Source organism: Choristoneura fumiferana, chromosome Z (assembly GCF_025370935.1).
Source record: "Choristoneura fumiferana chromosome Z, NRCan_CFum_1, whole genome shotgun sequence".
NCBI lineage: Eukaryota > Metazoa > Arthropoda > Insecta > Lepidoptera > Tortricidae > Choristoneura > Choristoneura fumiferana.
In genome coordinates this window covers 21,143,074-21,158,073 of record NC_133472.1, presented here as the reverse complement: position 1 = coordinate 21,158,073, position 15,000 = coordinate 21,143,074, and the positions used below count along the sequence as shown (strand labels likewise).

General features: G+C 38.3%; 1 protein-coding gene across 2 annotated transcripts in view; it reads right to left on the bottom strand.

The window, feature by feature from the left end:
• Positions 1-15,000, bottom strand: part of LOC141431262 (PAX3- and PAX7-binding protein 1) — a 41,630-nt gene that overhangs the window by 8,553 nt on the left and 18,077 nt on the right. For both annotated transcript variants that reach the window (XR_012451709.1, XM_074092373.1), the window contains exons 4-12: positions 13,499-13,631; positions 12,339-12,443; positions 10,926-11,049; positions 9,469-9,658; positions 4,546-4,666; positions 3,374-3,580; positions 3,119-3,294; positions 1,075-1,139; positions 810-991 (exon numbers count right to left, since the gene is read on the bottom strand). Coding sequence is in view for 1 of the 2 variants with exons in the window: in XM_074092373.1 (XP_073948474.1) it covers positions 810-991; positions 1,075-1,139; positions 3,119-3,294; positions 3,374-3,580; positions 4,546-4,666; positions 9,469-9,658; positions 10,926-11,049; positions 12,339-12,443; positions 13,499-13,631 (1,303 nt within the window). In the remaining variant the exon portion in view is untranslated. The remainder of the gene's footprint in view (positions 1-809; positions 992-1,074; positions 1,140-3,118; positions 3,295-3,373; positions 3,581-4,545; positions 4,667-9,468; positions 9,659-10,925; positions 11,050-12,338; positions 12,444-13,498; positions 13,632-15,000) is intronic.

Below are 15,000 nucleotides of genomic sequence, written 5' to 3'. Positions count from 1 at the left end.
CAGGTCCTCAGCAATCCGTGCTGCGAATATTTACTTTTAATTTAACTACAAAACTAAATAGCGGCTTTGACAAGATATCTGTACTCCAAATTTCATTGATATACATCTCGTAGTTTTCGAGAAAAATGCCTGTGACATACGGACGGACAGACAGACAGACAGACAGACGGACTTGACGAAACTATAAGGGTTCCATTTTTGCCATTTTGGCTCCGGAACCCTAAAAAAAAACGCCTTTCATTTGACAAAAATTTTCACTGCTGAAGTTCGAACTGACTTTGTTTCAGTAAAATTTAAAGTTTTCAAAAATGTTCGTGTAAAATGAGTGGCTCGGAGTTTGAAATAGATTTAACATATTATGTGCGAAGGCCGCAATTGTGAGTAATAGTGCTTTACCGGAAAAACTTTAAAAATAAAAATAATCGCTGTTTGTGAACTTTTTGTGAACTGGAAAACGGCACATAAAGCGAAGTCGTTCTCATAAAACGTTATTATGGCCTTTTTTCCTGAACTCTCTAAGAGATATCGGGCTTTTGCCTTGTGATCGAAGTAATCAATGCTAAAAGCTATGATGAAGACAAAAATGATATTGACATTAAGAATTACTCAAAATTAACTGCATTTTTATTCTTTTCAACATTTCTTTTCGCAACTGTATTAAAAAACGTCGTGCGATACACGTGCGGAAATATCTTTCCGCATTAGGATTGAAATGTACTATTATTTTATTACTTATTTGATTCACTCATTTTGTAAGGTATTACTTGCGATTAGGCTGTATTGATAAACGGAAAGGGCAGAAGTGTTACCTGTGAGCTTGGGCAGCACGACGCCGCTGACGACGGTCGGCACGAGCATGAGGTCGGGGTCGGCGCGCACGCCCTCCTCGCTGACGACCCCCGCCCCGCCCTCCGCCTCAGCCTCCGCCTCGTCGCTAGACTCCGAATCAGAAGACAATTTCTCGTTGCGTACGCCGTACATCATCAGGCAACTGGGAACAATTGTTCATGGGTTGAATTTTGCAAAGATAAAATAACCATTGAGTGAAATCAGAATGTTAGTAAGATCGCTTACCTGTACCAATCCATCCTCTCGTAGTCTTCGTTATCTTCATCAGCAAGTGGATTCCATAGTATAAGCTGAAATAATATTTAAAGATATTATTGTTTGATCTACAATACAAACAAAAACAAAAAGATAAAACAACAGCAAACAAAATGAAAAGAAATTTCCTAGCTAGAGCAAAATGGAACGAATTGTTTAGGCCCGAATGGGTTTGAATATAAAATCCTTTTCGGTTCTTATCAACATCGTTAGCAATCACTCACTACTAAAGAACAACATATCATGTCAAAACGATTAATCTCGCATTTTGCCACAAGGAGGTTACGTTTAACAGAAGTAAAAACCGGCCAAGAGCGTGTCGGACACGCCCAAGATAGGGTTCCGTAGCCATTACGAAAAAAATCAAGTAATATTATGTGCGTTATAGCACAATTAAAACACTTACTACAGTTCAAATCTATAACCAGAAAAAGAGCGTATCTTCACGGCACTTACGTCCTTTTGTTGAGAAGCGCAGTTCGGCAATAACTCAAAAACGGTATATCGGATCATGTTGATAAAGTGCGTTATTTCCAGCACAAAGATTAAAACACTTACTACAGTTCAAATCTTATAACCAGAAAAAGAGCGTATCTTCACGGCACTTACGTCCTTTTGTTGAGAAGCGCAGTTCGGCAATAACTCAAAAACGGTATATCGGATCATGCTTGTATGTAGCTTTCCATTGATGCGCACAAACGGAGAGTTTGCATACATAATGAACAATACTTGTCAAAAATATAAAAATGGGCCGATTTCGTATTCATAAATTGACACGCTCTGTTCTCATACATTTCGTATCAATTGCGTCATTCACTTCAATATAAACCCATAGTACACTAGCCTAGCGCTTATTGCGGACCTGACCCTTTATACTAAAAACTGGAATTCAAGACCAAAAAAATCTACGACAGATATGTCACTGTTAAATCTCTCAATGTCTTTTCTGTACCTGCCAAATAAACTTTTCAGGTTTCGCCAACCTTTTTTAACAGTGATCACAAAATTCTATATTGATCTCGTGTCTGTCATTTTTTAATGCGCAAGTTGTCTCCGCGTGGTTACTGGAATTTTGCTATCAAGTTGCAAAAACTACAATCACCGTACAACGTGAAGAAGAAGAATATATTTATCTTTAATTTAACTGACATTGGCCTAAGCCTTAAGGCCGCCATTGAGGGGAATAATAATAACCTTTTTTAATATGATTCCTTGTATTGCTATTAAATAAGGATTTTATGAAAAAAAAATTACTAACTTATTTTGAACTCTCAACTAACATTGAAACAATTATATTCTAAGGAACATAAACAGGATAAGGTTGCGTTGTTCTACCACAGTGTAGTCCTGAATATTTATTTTATTCCGTTTTTTCGTATTTGTTGTTATGGCCGCAACAGAATACATTATCTGTGAAAATTTCAACTGCCATGGTTTATGTTATGAGATACAGTACAACCTAATGACAGACGGACAACTGAGTCTTAGTAATAGGCCTCATATTAAATCACAGGAAAGGAATTTGAAAAGGTTAAATAAAATATATTTTTAACAGTTTTAACCACCATATTTAGCCATAAAGTACGCTACACACTATTACTCTGCAGTTTTGTTGATTAGCTAAATGTATGTAAAAAATTAAATCAAATATTAGTTTGATTTTATCTTAATTGTAAATTATTGCACCAAATGTTATGAATACCTGAAGAAATACAAGCACAATACCAGTTTTTTAACCAAAAATTGCGAAATAATTAAGCTTTTATTCAGGCGTCTAGTATTTATGTAAAAGTAAGTAAACAAAATTACTTCTTTAAATTATATAATCGAAATTACTAATAAAAAGAATATTCTATCGTGTGTTTTAAAAAAACGGAATGTACTATTTTACACACATTTTATTTCAGTGGCACCATTGTCGTAGATTTTTAGGTCTTGAATTCCAGTTTTAAGTATAGTTTAATTCGCATTTTGTTTGGTAGTCAGGAGCCAAGCTGGTCAGTATCGTATGTACCTGGTGGCGGACGTAGGGCGCGAGCAGCTTGGGCAGGCAGTCGGGCACGTAGGCGTCGGCGTAGAGCGCGGGGTCGCGCCGCCGCCAGCGCGCCAGCCGCGCGCACACGCCGCGCGCGCTGCGCCACGCCGGCAGCGCGTCCGCCCACAGCGCCGCCGCCAGCGACCGGATCGCCTCTGCGCACGCACGCACTTCATAAACCACGACCACATCCAACATGTTTGGGGATAAATGGATAGTTGACTAGATGCTAACCCTTTTCCTGCCGGTAGTGGTGTTCCTCGCTGGGCGGCAACTCGTCGTCGCTGGAGTCGCCGTCGCGGTGCGAGCGCGGCGGGGGCGCGCCTGCAGCCGCCGCCGCCGCCTCGCGCCGCAGCCGCCGCGCGCGCCGCCGCCCCTCGCGCTCCGCTGTGCGACGCACCTTCTCCTCGGACTCCCCACCCTTGCCAGCGGCCCCACGACCTAATCCACAGACGATACAAGCAATTGATGTTAGAGAGAGAGAGAGACAGAAAGAAACCTTTATTTACAAGTACATATTCGATACACAAAATAATACACAAGGAAAAAACCGCCCAAGTGCGAGTCGGACTCGCGCATTAAGGGATCCGTATCATTATCTATACAACATTAGACAAAAGCAAAAAAAAAACATTTGTTAAACAGGTTTTTTTTAAACAAATCGTCTTACACAATAATTTTTCATCACACTTGCTCGTAAACAGTGTCGTAACATGCAGCTACCTTGCTTGCAACTTCCTAAATAAAACCCTCGACCTTAATGTGCTTGTCATGAAACCCATGGTCGGTAAATGAATCATTGCCCGTACTAATTTTCATGCCATGAAGCCCAAGGTCGGTTAATGAGTTTGTTACTGCATGATGTGCTGCTGCTCCGTGCGCGCGCTGCACACGCACGCCATGCACAGGCTGAGCTGGCGCTGCCAAGAGCGCAGTCAGCGGTATAGGCAATTTTTGAAAAATATTAGTTTTTCTTTTACAAATACGTAATTTTACTCGCAAATGTGATGAAAAACATTGTATGTCGCACGGGCGGTAGTAGAATTACGAACATCGACTCATTAAAGCCCTCAGTCTTCGACTTCGGGCTTCTAATATACTCTCGTTCGTAATTCCTTATTTACCGCCCTTAAGACACAATGTACTATTGCATTTTAGCTAAAGCTAGGAATTCGTTTTATATAAATTTTATTCTGTTTTTAGTATTTCTTGTTAATAGCGGCAACAGAAATAAATCATCTGTCAAAAAAAAACAACTGTATAGCTATCATGGTTCTCGACATGCAGCCTGGTGACAGAGAAACAGACGGACAGTGGTGTCTAGGACAGGAAGGCGGCGCGGCGCCGCTGCAGCGCCAGCGCGCGCGCCTCCAGCTGACAGACAGACAGTGTGCGGGGCGCAGTACCTGCAGCGAGCGCGTCCAGCGCCTGGTCCTGCACGTCGGCGCGGCGCCGCTCACACAGGAAGGCGGCGCGGCGCCGCTGCAGCGCCAGCGCGCGCGCCTCCAGCGCCTCCAGCTGCGGCAGCTGACACGCAACGAGACACAACTCATTATTAACACAGAACAATTATCCCCAAACATTTCCTCCCATGCACCTTCAATTCTAATAAAATTATACTCGCAAATGTGATGAAAAACATTGTATGTCGCACGGGCGGTACTAGAATTACGAACATCGACTCATTAAAGCCCTCAGTCTTCGACTTCGGGCTTCTAATAGACTCTCGTTCGTAATTCCTTATTTACCGCCCTTAAGACACAATTTACTATTTTTATGTATGACCACGCATAACTTTTTACAGAGTAGTCCGATTTTGATAATTCTTTTTCATCTCCTGTTCGGAAAGTTTAATTTTCATGAGTAGAAAAGGTGGAAAATTGCTTTTTCATCTCTAGGGTGGAGTTTTTATTTTTATTTTTCGATTAGCCACGGTGTCGAAGATAATTGAGTTACGTCAATGACACTTTTTTTTACGTTTCGGCATGGCCATCTAGATGCACGTCGTGACCAAGGAGCTTATATACAACGCTGGAGGTTGAACGTCGAACATCCGTTTGAAACAAAAAATTTGATCTTTATTACGTCACGAACATATTCCATCTCTTCCTTTAGTTAGGTTAAGAAAGAGATGGAAATCATTCGTGAAATGTGAAAGAAAGAGATGGAATATATAAATAAGTAATAAAGGTCAAACTTCGGCGTTCAACCTCCAGTTTTTTATATAAGCTCCTTGGTCGTGACCAACTCGATTTTTTTTTATAGTCGGCCGTGGCAAGTGGCCAGGTCCAAAAGGTACCGTTGGAGGTCGGATATAAGTAAATTCAATTTGTTATTATTCTCATTTCTTTTGTAGCATTTTACTTTCCTCACAGTCGAAATGAAAAGTAGTGTCTAACTCGGGTGAAATTACCCATTTCCCCTCGAACAAGAAATATCTCGGGTGAAATGGGTCACTTCCCACCCTTGGTTATCAATTTACTATTTTTATTGAAAAGGATATACCTCGAACTTTATCTCTTATAAATTTGGAAAATCTAACCCTAAGGGTAGGAAAACAGGAGGTGATGGTTGTTCACTAACTTATTTAATGTATGACCACGCAATAACTTTTTCATCTCTCCTGTTCGGAAAGTTGTAATTTTCATGGGTAGATAGCCGGGTGGAAAATTGCGTTTTCATCTCTAGGGTGAAAAGTATTTTTTTTTTTAATTTTTCGATTAGCTACGGAGTCGGAAGATAATTGAGTTACGACAATGACACTTTTTTTTCACGTTTCGGCATGGCCATCTAGATGTACGTCGTGACCAAGGAGCTTTTAAACGACACTGGCGGTTGAACGCTGAACATCCGTTTAAAACAAGAAATTTGATCTTCATTACGTCACGAACATATTCCATCTCTTTCTTTAGTTAGGTTAAGAAAGAGTTGGTTGTCATTCGGGAAATGTGAAAGAAAGAGATGGAATATATAAGTAATAAAGGTCAAACTTCTTCGCTCGGCGTTCAACCTCCAGTTTTGTAGGTATATAAACTTTTTGGTCGTGACCAACTCGTTTTTTTTTATACTCGGCCGAGGCAAGAGGCCAGGTCGAAAAGGTACCCTTGGAGGTTGGATATATGTAAATTCAATTTACTGAATACTGAAATTAAATTTAATGATATTCTCATTTTTTAGTACTATTTTACTTTCCTCACAGTCGAAATGAAAATTAGTGTGTCTAACTCGGGTGAAATTTCCCATTTCCCCTCGAACTATTGGCGCTCTCACTTCGTTCGAGCGCCAGAAATATCTCAGGTGAAATGGGTCATTTTCCACCCTTGGTTATCTATCTACTATTTACAGATAGTCCAATTTTGATAACTGATAATTTTTCTTTATATAAAGCCTGTTTTTTTAATATTTAAATTATACAACGAATAATAGTTACAATAGGATTTACATAACAGTAAATAGCTAAAGTAAGGTAGGCAGCTATTTTAAAAGTAATTAAAAAATGAATCATGCAGCAATTAGAAGATTAAAGCCACCAAAAATTATAAAATAAAAACTGTTTTACAAAAAAGTTACCCCTTTTTTATGTAACCTGAATAACTAAGTTCTTAAACTAATATAAGTGTACCTAAGTAATTATGAGTCGGCGCCAAACAAGCAAATAAATTAATTACATTATTAGTGTGATGCGCGGCGATAGAATGGGGCGACACGCCCCTTCGCCGGAATATGCCGAGCGCTCACGAAGTTAATGTCAGCGAGTCAGCAACCCGAACTCCGAACGGGCACACACGTGAGGGCGCAAGTCGTTGCGAGTGGTCGTGCGTAGAGCGCATTTTTTGGTTCATTAATGTTTATCGCGGAAGATTTCACACTGCACTGCACTGTTAATTTAAATTGGTTATTTCTTTAATTGATTGATTATTTCTTTAGTTTCTAAATGATCTTTGTTCTTTTGTTGTTGTTTGTTAATGATCTTTGTTAATTTATTTGATCTTCGTTTGTTAATGTTTTTTTCTTGTCTTAGTGGTCTTTTTTCATTGATTATTTGGCGCCGACTCAAAACTACTTAGTGGGTATACTTACATTAGTTTAATAACTTAAATATTAAGTCGAAAATACAAACTGAGACATGGATGCACAGAAAAACCAGAAAAGAGACCAGTGCTGGGAATTGAACCCAGGTTCTCAGCATAGCCCTACACTGCCACTGGACAGGAGTACAGACACGAATTTATCCTATGCACACAAATATCTCAGGTTGGTTTTTTCTACTACGCTACTTAAGCAGCAGCACTAGCGACATCTATATTTCGCTTTCATCGAGAGACCCTTTCAGAACTAACCGCTCACCCAGACAAGATATGTCCCTACTAAGCAATCAAATTATTGCTAAAGATTCATTTTTGTTAAAAAGATTTGTCTCATCTCTCCTTCAGAAAAATAACTTTTTCACCTCAGCACCTCAAACAGGCAGGTTTTGCTATGAGAAATCAGTGAGCAAAATCGCATTTTGCTCACTCCGTGAGACAAAGTAACTTTTTAATTATTTTTTAAAATGCTGAGTACAGTGTTGGGTCTACTCACTGAATTCCAAATATTTTAACCAAAGAGGATTTGAACTTTACTTTGATCTGTCATAATTTCACTTCAACACGAAAAAAGCGAATCTAAAATTGAATTTTTGGTGTTAAAAATATATAGATACCTAATAAATTACATGACAACGAAATATTTCCAAAATGTAAATTTTTGCCATCTTTTAATAAAGTATGCAACCTCGTTGCAAGAAATCGGTTTCTCGTGTTTTTTTTTTAATAATTCCGTATACTGCCTCTACAGCTGGAATAAATATTTGTTAAATTGAATCAATTTTTAACAATTATATTTATGTTTATGTAACATATAATTTAATTTGTAAATCTTTATAAAATTCATATTTAAAGGTTTAATATTTTATATTACATATTTATAATAAATTATACGTTTATTGTTCAACCTTTTTAATGACCCCAAGATGAGGCTTTTTGCAGTATTAAAAAAAAAGTGTGACATTAGTACAAGTAGTTCTTAAAATGCATGTTATGAGTAAGTATGAGATTTGTATTGTATCTACTGGACACTTTTTTATGGTTTTAAATGTTATTATCATATTTGTTTCTTAATAATCGGATTCTATTTTAAAAAAATGTGTTTGTTTTGTAAACAGGTAGGTATGTGGTTTTGTTCTCATGTTACATTTAAATTATGTTCTCGCTGCTGAAGTGAAAAATTGTATGTTTCACACGAGACCAAAGTTTTTTTGCATCTCGTGTATTTGAATTCCTTGTTGCTCTCAGGATTCTAACCTAGAATCATCAACACTAATGCTCGGTGTGAAAAGTTGTATGAGCCACTCGGGAGCAAAATTATTTTCATCTTGGGCGTTAACACGTGAATCCCTCATTACCAAGGAGCGGAATTCTCATAGCAAAAATCAAATGTCACGAGGGATTGACCATTGTGTTTTATCGACTATTCCAGTTATGGATTTTTCGCATGTTACTGACTTTTAACATTATTCAGTAACATTAACCCTCTTTGATAAGCCACTAGCATCTCTTTATTAAAATAAATTACGTCACTTCACATTTGACCTTTGATGTCGTTTGAGTTTTCATAAGTATTATTTTATTAGGTTCCCGTGTGAATCAAAATAGTTAATCGTAAAAGAAAAACGATTAACAAATGGATAATGGATCCTTCTCTTAATTTTAAATTATTCTCTTACTTCTCTTAGTTTAAATGGTGACAATGTAGAGAAAATAATGACAATTCTTTGTTAGTACAGACAAGATGAAGAAAATATAATAAATTAGTACAGATATATAGATTTCGATTCTGTTATTTTGAATGAAAGTTAGTCTATCGTCAGTTACACTGTTTAACATTTTCGTTTCGGTTTTGTTTAAATTGTAACAAACACACATTTTTTTTTTTTGGTAACCTATAGTGTCACACTGCAGGTCAAATTAACAGTTCATTACAGGTCTAATTTAATTACCTAAAACATATCGTGCTAACTGACAATTAAACATCGACAGTCGATAAAACACAATGGTCAATCCCTCTTAACATTTGATAATTGCTATGAAAATTCCGCTCCTTGCTCATTACGCACAGGATTCTACTTTAGAATCCCTCGCTACGCTAATCTATTGCAAAATCCTTCGCTACATTCTGGATTCAATGTACGCCCTCGCCGTAAATACACCATTTTACTCCCTTGTGACACAAATAACTATTATTGGCCCGTAAGAGAAGTGAGGAGTGGAGTGAGCGAGTGTGAGCGGTACCTTTTCGTCGAGGCACTCGATGAGGTCTGTGAGGAAGCCGCGCGCGGCCTGCGCGCGCCGGTAGGCGGCGTCCAGCGCGCCGCGCCGCGCCGCGCGCGCCTCGCGCACGCGCGCCGCCTCCGCCAGACGCGACCGGCACTCCTCCTTGCGCGCGATCGTACACTCGCGGTCCGCTTCCAACTCATTCAATCTAAACCACACAAACAATTGCTCACTTCTCATGCTCTAAATAAATCAATATAGTTTTACCTAGCTGAAATAGAATTCATCATTTTTCGAAGGGAGAAAAAAATATTTTAATTTAAGATCCATTATTTTACGCCGAAAATATTTTTCCCAAATGATTCATCTCCCAACTATTTCATATGAAGAACGGTCTGCAAGTACATATTTACTTTAGCCCCCCATACCACAAAAGCTACTGTAACACTTGTAATTCTTGTGATATAGGGTCCAGGATTGTTATAAAACTGAACTAACCTAACTTATACATACGTTATAGTCCTGGTTCTACATTATAGCCCTTACATATATCCTGAACAGTTAACATATTCAGGAAAACGGAACTTATCACTGATAAGTTCGTGGTGTATTATGCGACAGATTTATTCATTTTTCATCACACTTGCTCGTCGATGACGTTATTCCATGCCTGTAAACTAAAGGACAATGGCCTCAATTGTTCCCGCGGGAACTATGGATTTACGTATAGTTTTTCTCCCCAAGGGAATTATGACTTTAGTTTTAAAAAGTTTGTAGGTACGTCATTTCGAACTAAAGAGGTTTCAAGTCACCCAACGTTTTATTTACAACTTTAAAGCTTAGCTATAACCCCATAAAAATTTGCCACGCTTCATGAAACTTCGTTATTTTTTTATTTAAAATTTATATCAAATTGTTTTGCAATAATTTTAGTAAATATATTGGAAAAATCTGGCCGTAACACCATTTTAATTATAAACTAAACACACTTCTTAGCATTATCTATGGTAGACGACTCGAAAAAAGTGTACGAAAGCGACAATCAGCAGGGCTACTACATATCGTTTTCTTGACGCTAATTATTTAATACGATACTGAGAGGGACGGTACGATACGAACTTCGATTTTTGAATTTTGTAGTAGCCCCTATATTGGCGGGGAGCCATTATTTCATTCAGTTATTTTCTTAGCGCCGTTCCTTTGCCGACCTAAGAAGTGTTTGAACACAAAATAATGAAAAAATTTGCATTGTTTTCCTCGCAATATGATGAAAATCATTGTGTGTATTACGGGCCGTAAGGGGATTACAAACTCGAGTCAATAAAAGCCCTCCGCCTCCGGCGTCGGGCTTCTCATACTCTCGTTAGTAAACCCCTTCTTACGCCCCTTGATGCACAATTTCTTACAAACAATGGAGGCGGTATTTATGATGTGCCTCAGAAATCAAGGTATAATCAGGACGGTAAGCCGGTTACCTGTCGGCGAGCGCGTCGAAGAGCGCGGCGGGCGTGGCGGGCGCGGCCAGCGGCCGCAGGTGCGCGGGGGGCGGCGGCGGCGGCGGCGGCGCCAACAACGGGTTCAGCTCCAGCGCGCCCGCGTCTGCAACAACAACCATATTCAACACTATTACTCCGTAATCTATATATTTTACAAAAAACACTAGAGAAAATTTGATAAGATCATTATTCCACTAATATTATAAGCGCGAAAGTTTGTAAGCCTGTTTGTTTGTTACCTTTTCACGTCTAAATCACTGAGGCGATTTATATTACATTCGGTATACAGATAGTTTGAGTCCCGGGGAAGGACATAGTATAGTTTTTATGGCGGAAAATTGCAAAGTTCCTGCAAGATAGCGATAAAAGAATTCTACGCGAACGGAGTCGCGGGCAACAGCTAGTATTAGTCTATATAAGTACGTCTTTAACCAAGCATAACATTCTAACACTATGCGTCATAGTGATATTGCTAGTCTGGCAAAATGCCGTCATTATGCGAGAAGGTTTCTTACACTGGATCACAATTGGGATGTCCCAATTTTTGACAACATATAAATAAATCGAAAACCATTTGGAGAAATAGGCTTTGTGAAGCCAGATTCAAGAAATCAGATTCCAAAAATGTGATAAACTGAATTAAATAAACTAAATTTAAGTAATGACCCTTATTTGACCCCTGCAGTGTCCCGTCACAAAGGCAGTTATAAAGCAGGTCTACACTCTTAAGCAAATTGACAGTTTGAAATGTTGCTGTCCTGCTTATAATAGCAAAGAGTGACAAAGATAGAACTTATGACATAATGCGCACCCGGCTTTAAACAGTTGTCATTTATCGTAAAGTCCGAAATGTATACGAGTATTTCCAATGTATTTTTACAAATTAAATTATTAAATTATGTCGTTACAAGTAAATACAAAATAATTTAAATATCAGATTTTAATAAAAATTATCTATTTACTATCACACCATTACACAAACATAGGAATAATCGAAGCTAAAAGAAGAGAAATAAATAAAATTATTTGTCATGGTTCATTTAGGACCCTAAACCGTGTTTGAGTTATTGTCAAGTTGTAATGCCACAGATTATGTTTATGTACGACCTGAATTATTCTAGGGAATGGAACGTGGCTGTCTCACTGTGGCGTCATCCAGCGTATTTCGTAAAAAAAATATAAAAAATTAAATACTCATCCAAATTCAAAATCAATGAAAATAGTATCTTAAAATATCCTATTCTTTCCAAAAATAAAATAAAAAGTATAGGTTATTTTTTTGGTGCATCCCAATTCAGTTGGTTCGATACTAGATGCTTACTGGGACAAGTGTAAGTCAGTCGTGCGGTGAAATAGTGAATGTACTCGTGACGCAAATAAGACAGTACTCGCCTGCGTCACCGGCTAAGCGCGCCTTCTGTAGCTGCTGCGCGGCCCACTGCTCGCCCTCGCTGTCCGGCTCGGAGGCCGGCGACGCCGACGCCGCCGCCGTCCCGCCTGCGTTCGCAATTCAAGTACAAACAATCATTAAAAGATTCACAAAAATGTATAAAAAGGTGCCAAAAGTGAGAGTCAGACTCACGCATTGAGTGTTCCGTAACTAACATTATAGAATAGATACTGCCACGAGAGTTGAAGCGAACGGATTGCACACACACCTAAAAAAGAATTGATGCACAAAAGGAAATGAAATGAATGAATGAGTAAATGTCAAAATCCTGCTGTTATTACACGACATGTAGCTGTGTGTGTACTCGTAATCATTCAATTCAACTCTAGTGACTCTATCTAAATCTATACATATTTTTAAGTTGCCGAAAAAATACACTGAATACGACCTATGTGCACCAAATAAGACCATATCAACCAAAAATAACTTATATTTTATTAAATATAAAAAGACAGATAGATAAAGACCGTTTTTAGGGTTCCGTAGTCAACTATAGACCGTTATAGTTTCGTCATGTCTGTCTGTCTGTCTGTCTGTATGTCTACCTGTCAGTCCGCGGCTAAGCTCACAGACCGTAATTACTAGAAAGCTGTAATTTGGCATGAATATACATATCAGTCACGGCGACAGTGGTAAAATAAAAAAAAATGTTTTAGGGTTCCTCCCATAGACGTAAAGTGGGGGTGATTTTTAGTAGGTAGTGTAAAAGTAAATAGCAGCCTAAGGTATAAAACACACCTAAACTGGGAAGACGTGGCCTGCGTGCGATGCGACCTTTGTCTTTTAGTCCTCTGTCAAACGGAAATATATCGATCCAAGTAGTCAATCTTAAACTAAATTGTCAGCAACCCTACTTATTATAAACGTGAATTGTGTGAAGGTGTTTGGATGTTTGTTACTCAATCACGTCTACACCGCTGAATCGATTTAGATGGAATTCGGTATATTGATAGTTTTAATCCCGAAAACTTGCATACTACCCGCGGGACAGCGATAAACGAATATTACGCGGACGGAGTCGCGGGTAACGGCTAGTGTACATATAAAGCAAACTGCTTTCCAAGAGCACTTAATCAAAGAGGAACAAGTGGTTGATGCATACGTTTGGGTTTGTCAGTGGGCAGGTCGAGACCGCGCACGTGTATGCGGCCCTCGTCCTCGTCGGGAGAGTCGTCGTCGCGCGCGCGCGGCCCGGCGCCCTCCGCCAGCGACACGAAGTCCCCCAGCTCGCGCGCCTGTAACACCCGCTCATTAGTGCCCGCCTGCAACCCACAATCCTGCACCGACAAGGGGCACCGACAAGCAGCATCATACCAATCTGACGACCAAAAGCCCGGGTTGCCTAGCGGTGCCGTCATAATAGCAGCCATAATTCAGCGGAGATTGACATCGGCAAAAAATTGGCTCGGTTTCCTATACCGAAGTAATTAACTAAATGTAAACAAACTTGCAGCTGCTAGATTTGGTACATTCAAGGATTTCGAACATTTTACTTATCTATCATTGTTATAATAAAATTGTAATTGTAAATGTAAATTTTTATATAGTTTAATGGGGGAATTTCAATATTTAAGACACCAATTGACGTTGTTTTGTTTACATTTAGTTAAATACCAAAATATAAGTAATTGACACTGTTGTGTATATAGTATCTCGGCCGCTATATAACGCGGCACTGTTTCGCTCTTTATCTACACTCCATCAAGTGACAGTGATATAATTATATATTCTCGAAATAAACTCAAGCATGTCTGTCATTTAAAGCCGTGTAATCGGTAGGTTTACTTCAACTCTTTTAAAAAGTCAGCGGAAATTTCCACAAATTACCTAACCATTGAAAATTATAACATTGAATTGCAGGGCCGATAACATATACTAAACAATAAAAAAGCCTAATAAAAACTAAATATCATCATCTTCATGGCTTCAAGGCACAGGCCTCCTCTCAGCTCAAAAATTCTTAGTAAATGGGTCTCAAATTGTTGAAGTTTGTTACTTAACAGAGTTCCAGACTGCTGGACTGATTTTTGATTTTCAGTTTTTCGTTAAAATTTCTGAAGGATTTGTGATCTATTTCTTTTTTATTTCCTGTGAAAATAGTATGTTAAAAGTTTTATAACATATGTATACAAGGTGTTAATTAAATAACTGAAAACCTCAGACGACCACATTTTTTTTCATGTTAAGATAGTTGATTGCATTTATTTTTTAATACTTAATGTTATTTTAAAAGATATTCGTGTGTTTTGCTAAGTCAGTAATTCTACTTCATTTGTAACTATACCTACTCATAATTTGTATTTTTCTACTCCTGTACTTTTATTTGACAATTAAAGGTCCACGAACACGATTACAATGATATACATAATAAGTCCAGGAAAAATTCTATGACTCTATAGCTCATAAAAGCACACTTATGGGTGCTTTTAAATGCTTTGAAATTCATAATAATACAGTTCAATGACCTTCCTTTGACAGTAAACTTTTTAAATTTAGGATTCCTAACTTCTATTTCGAATAAATACAGTTTTACCAACATAACATTAAAATTACTTCACAACATTTTTATTCAGTTACTAATCAATAATCGTTCGAAAATAAAAT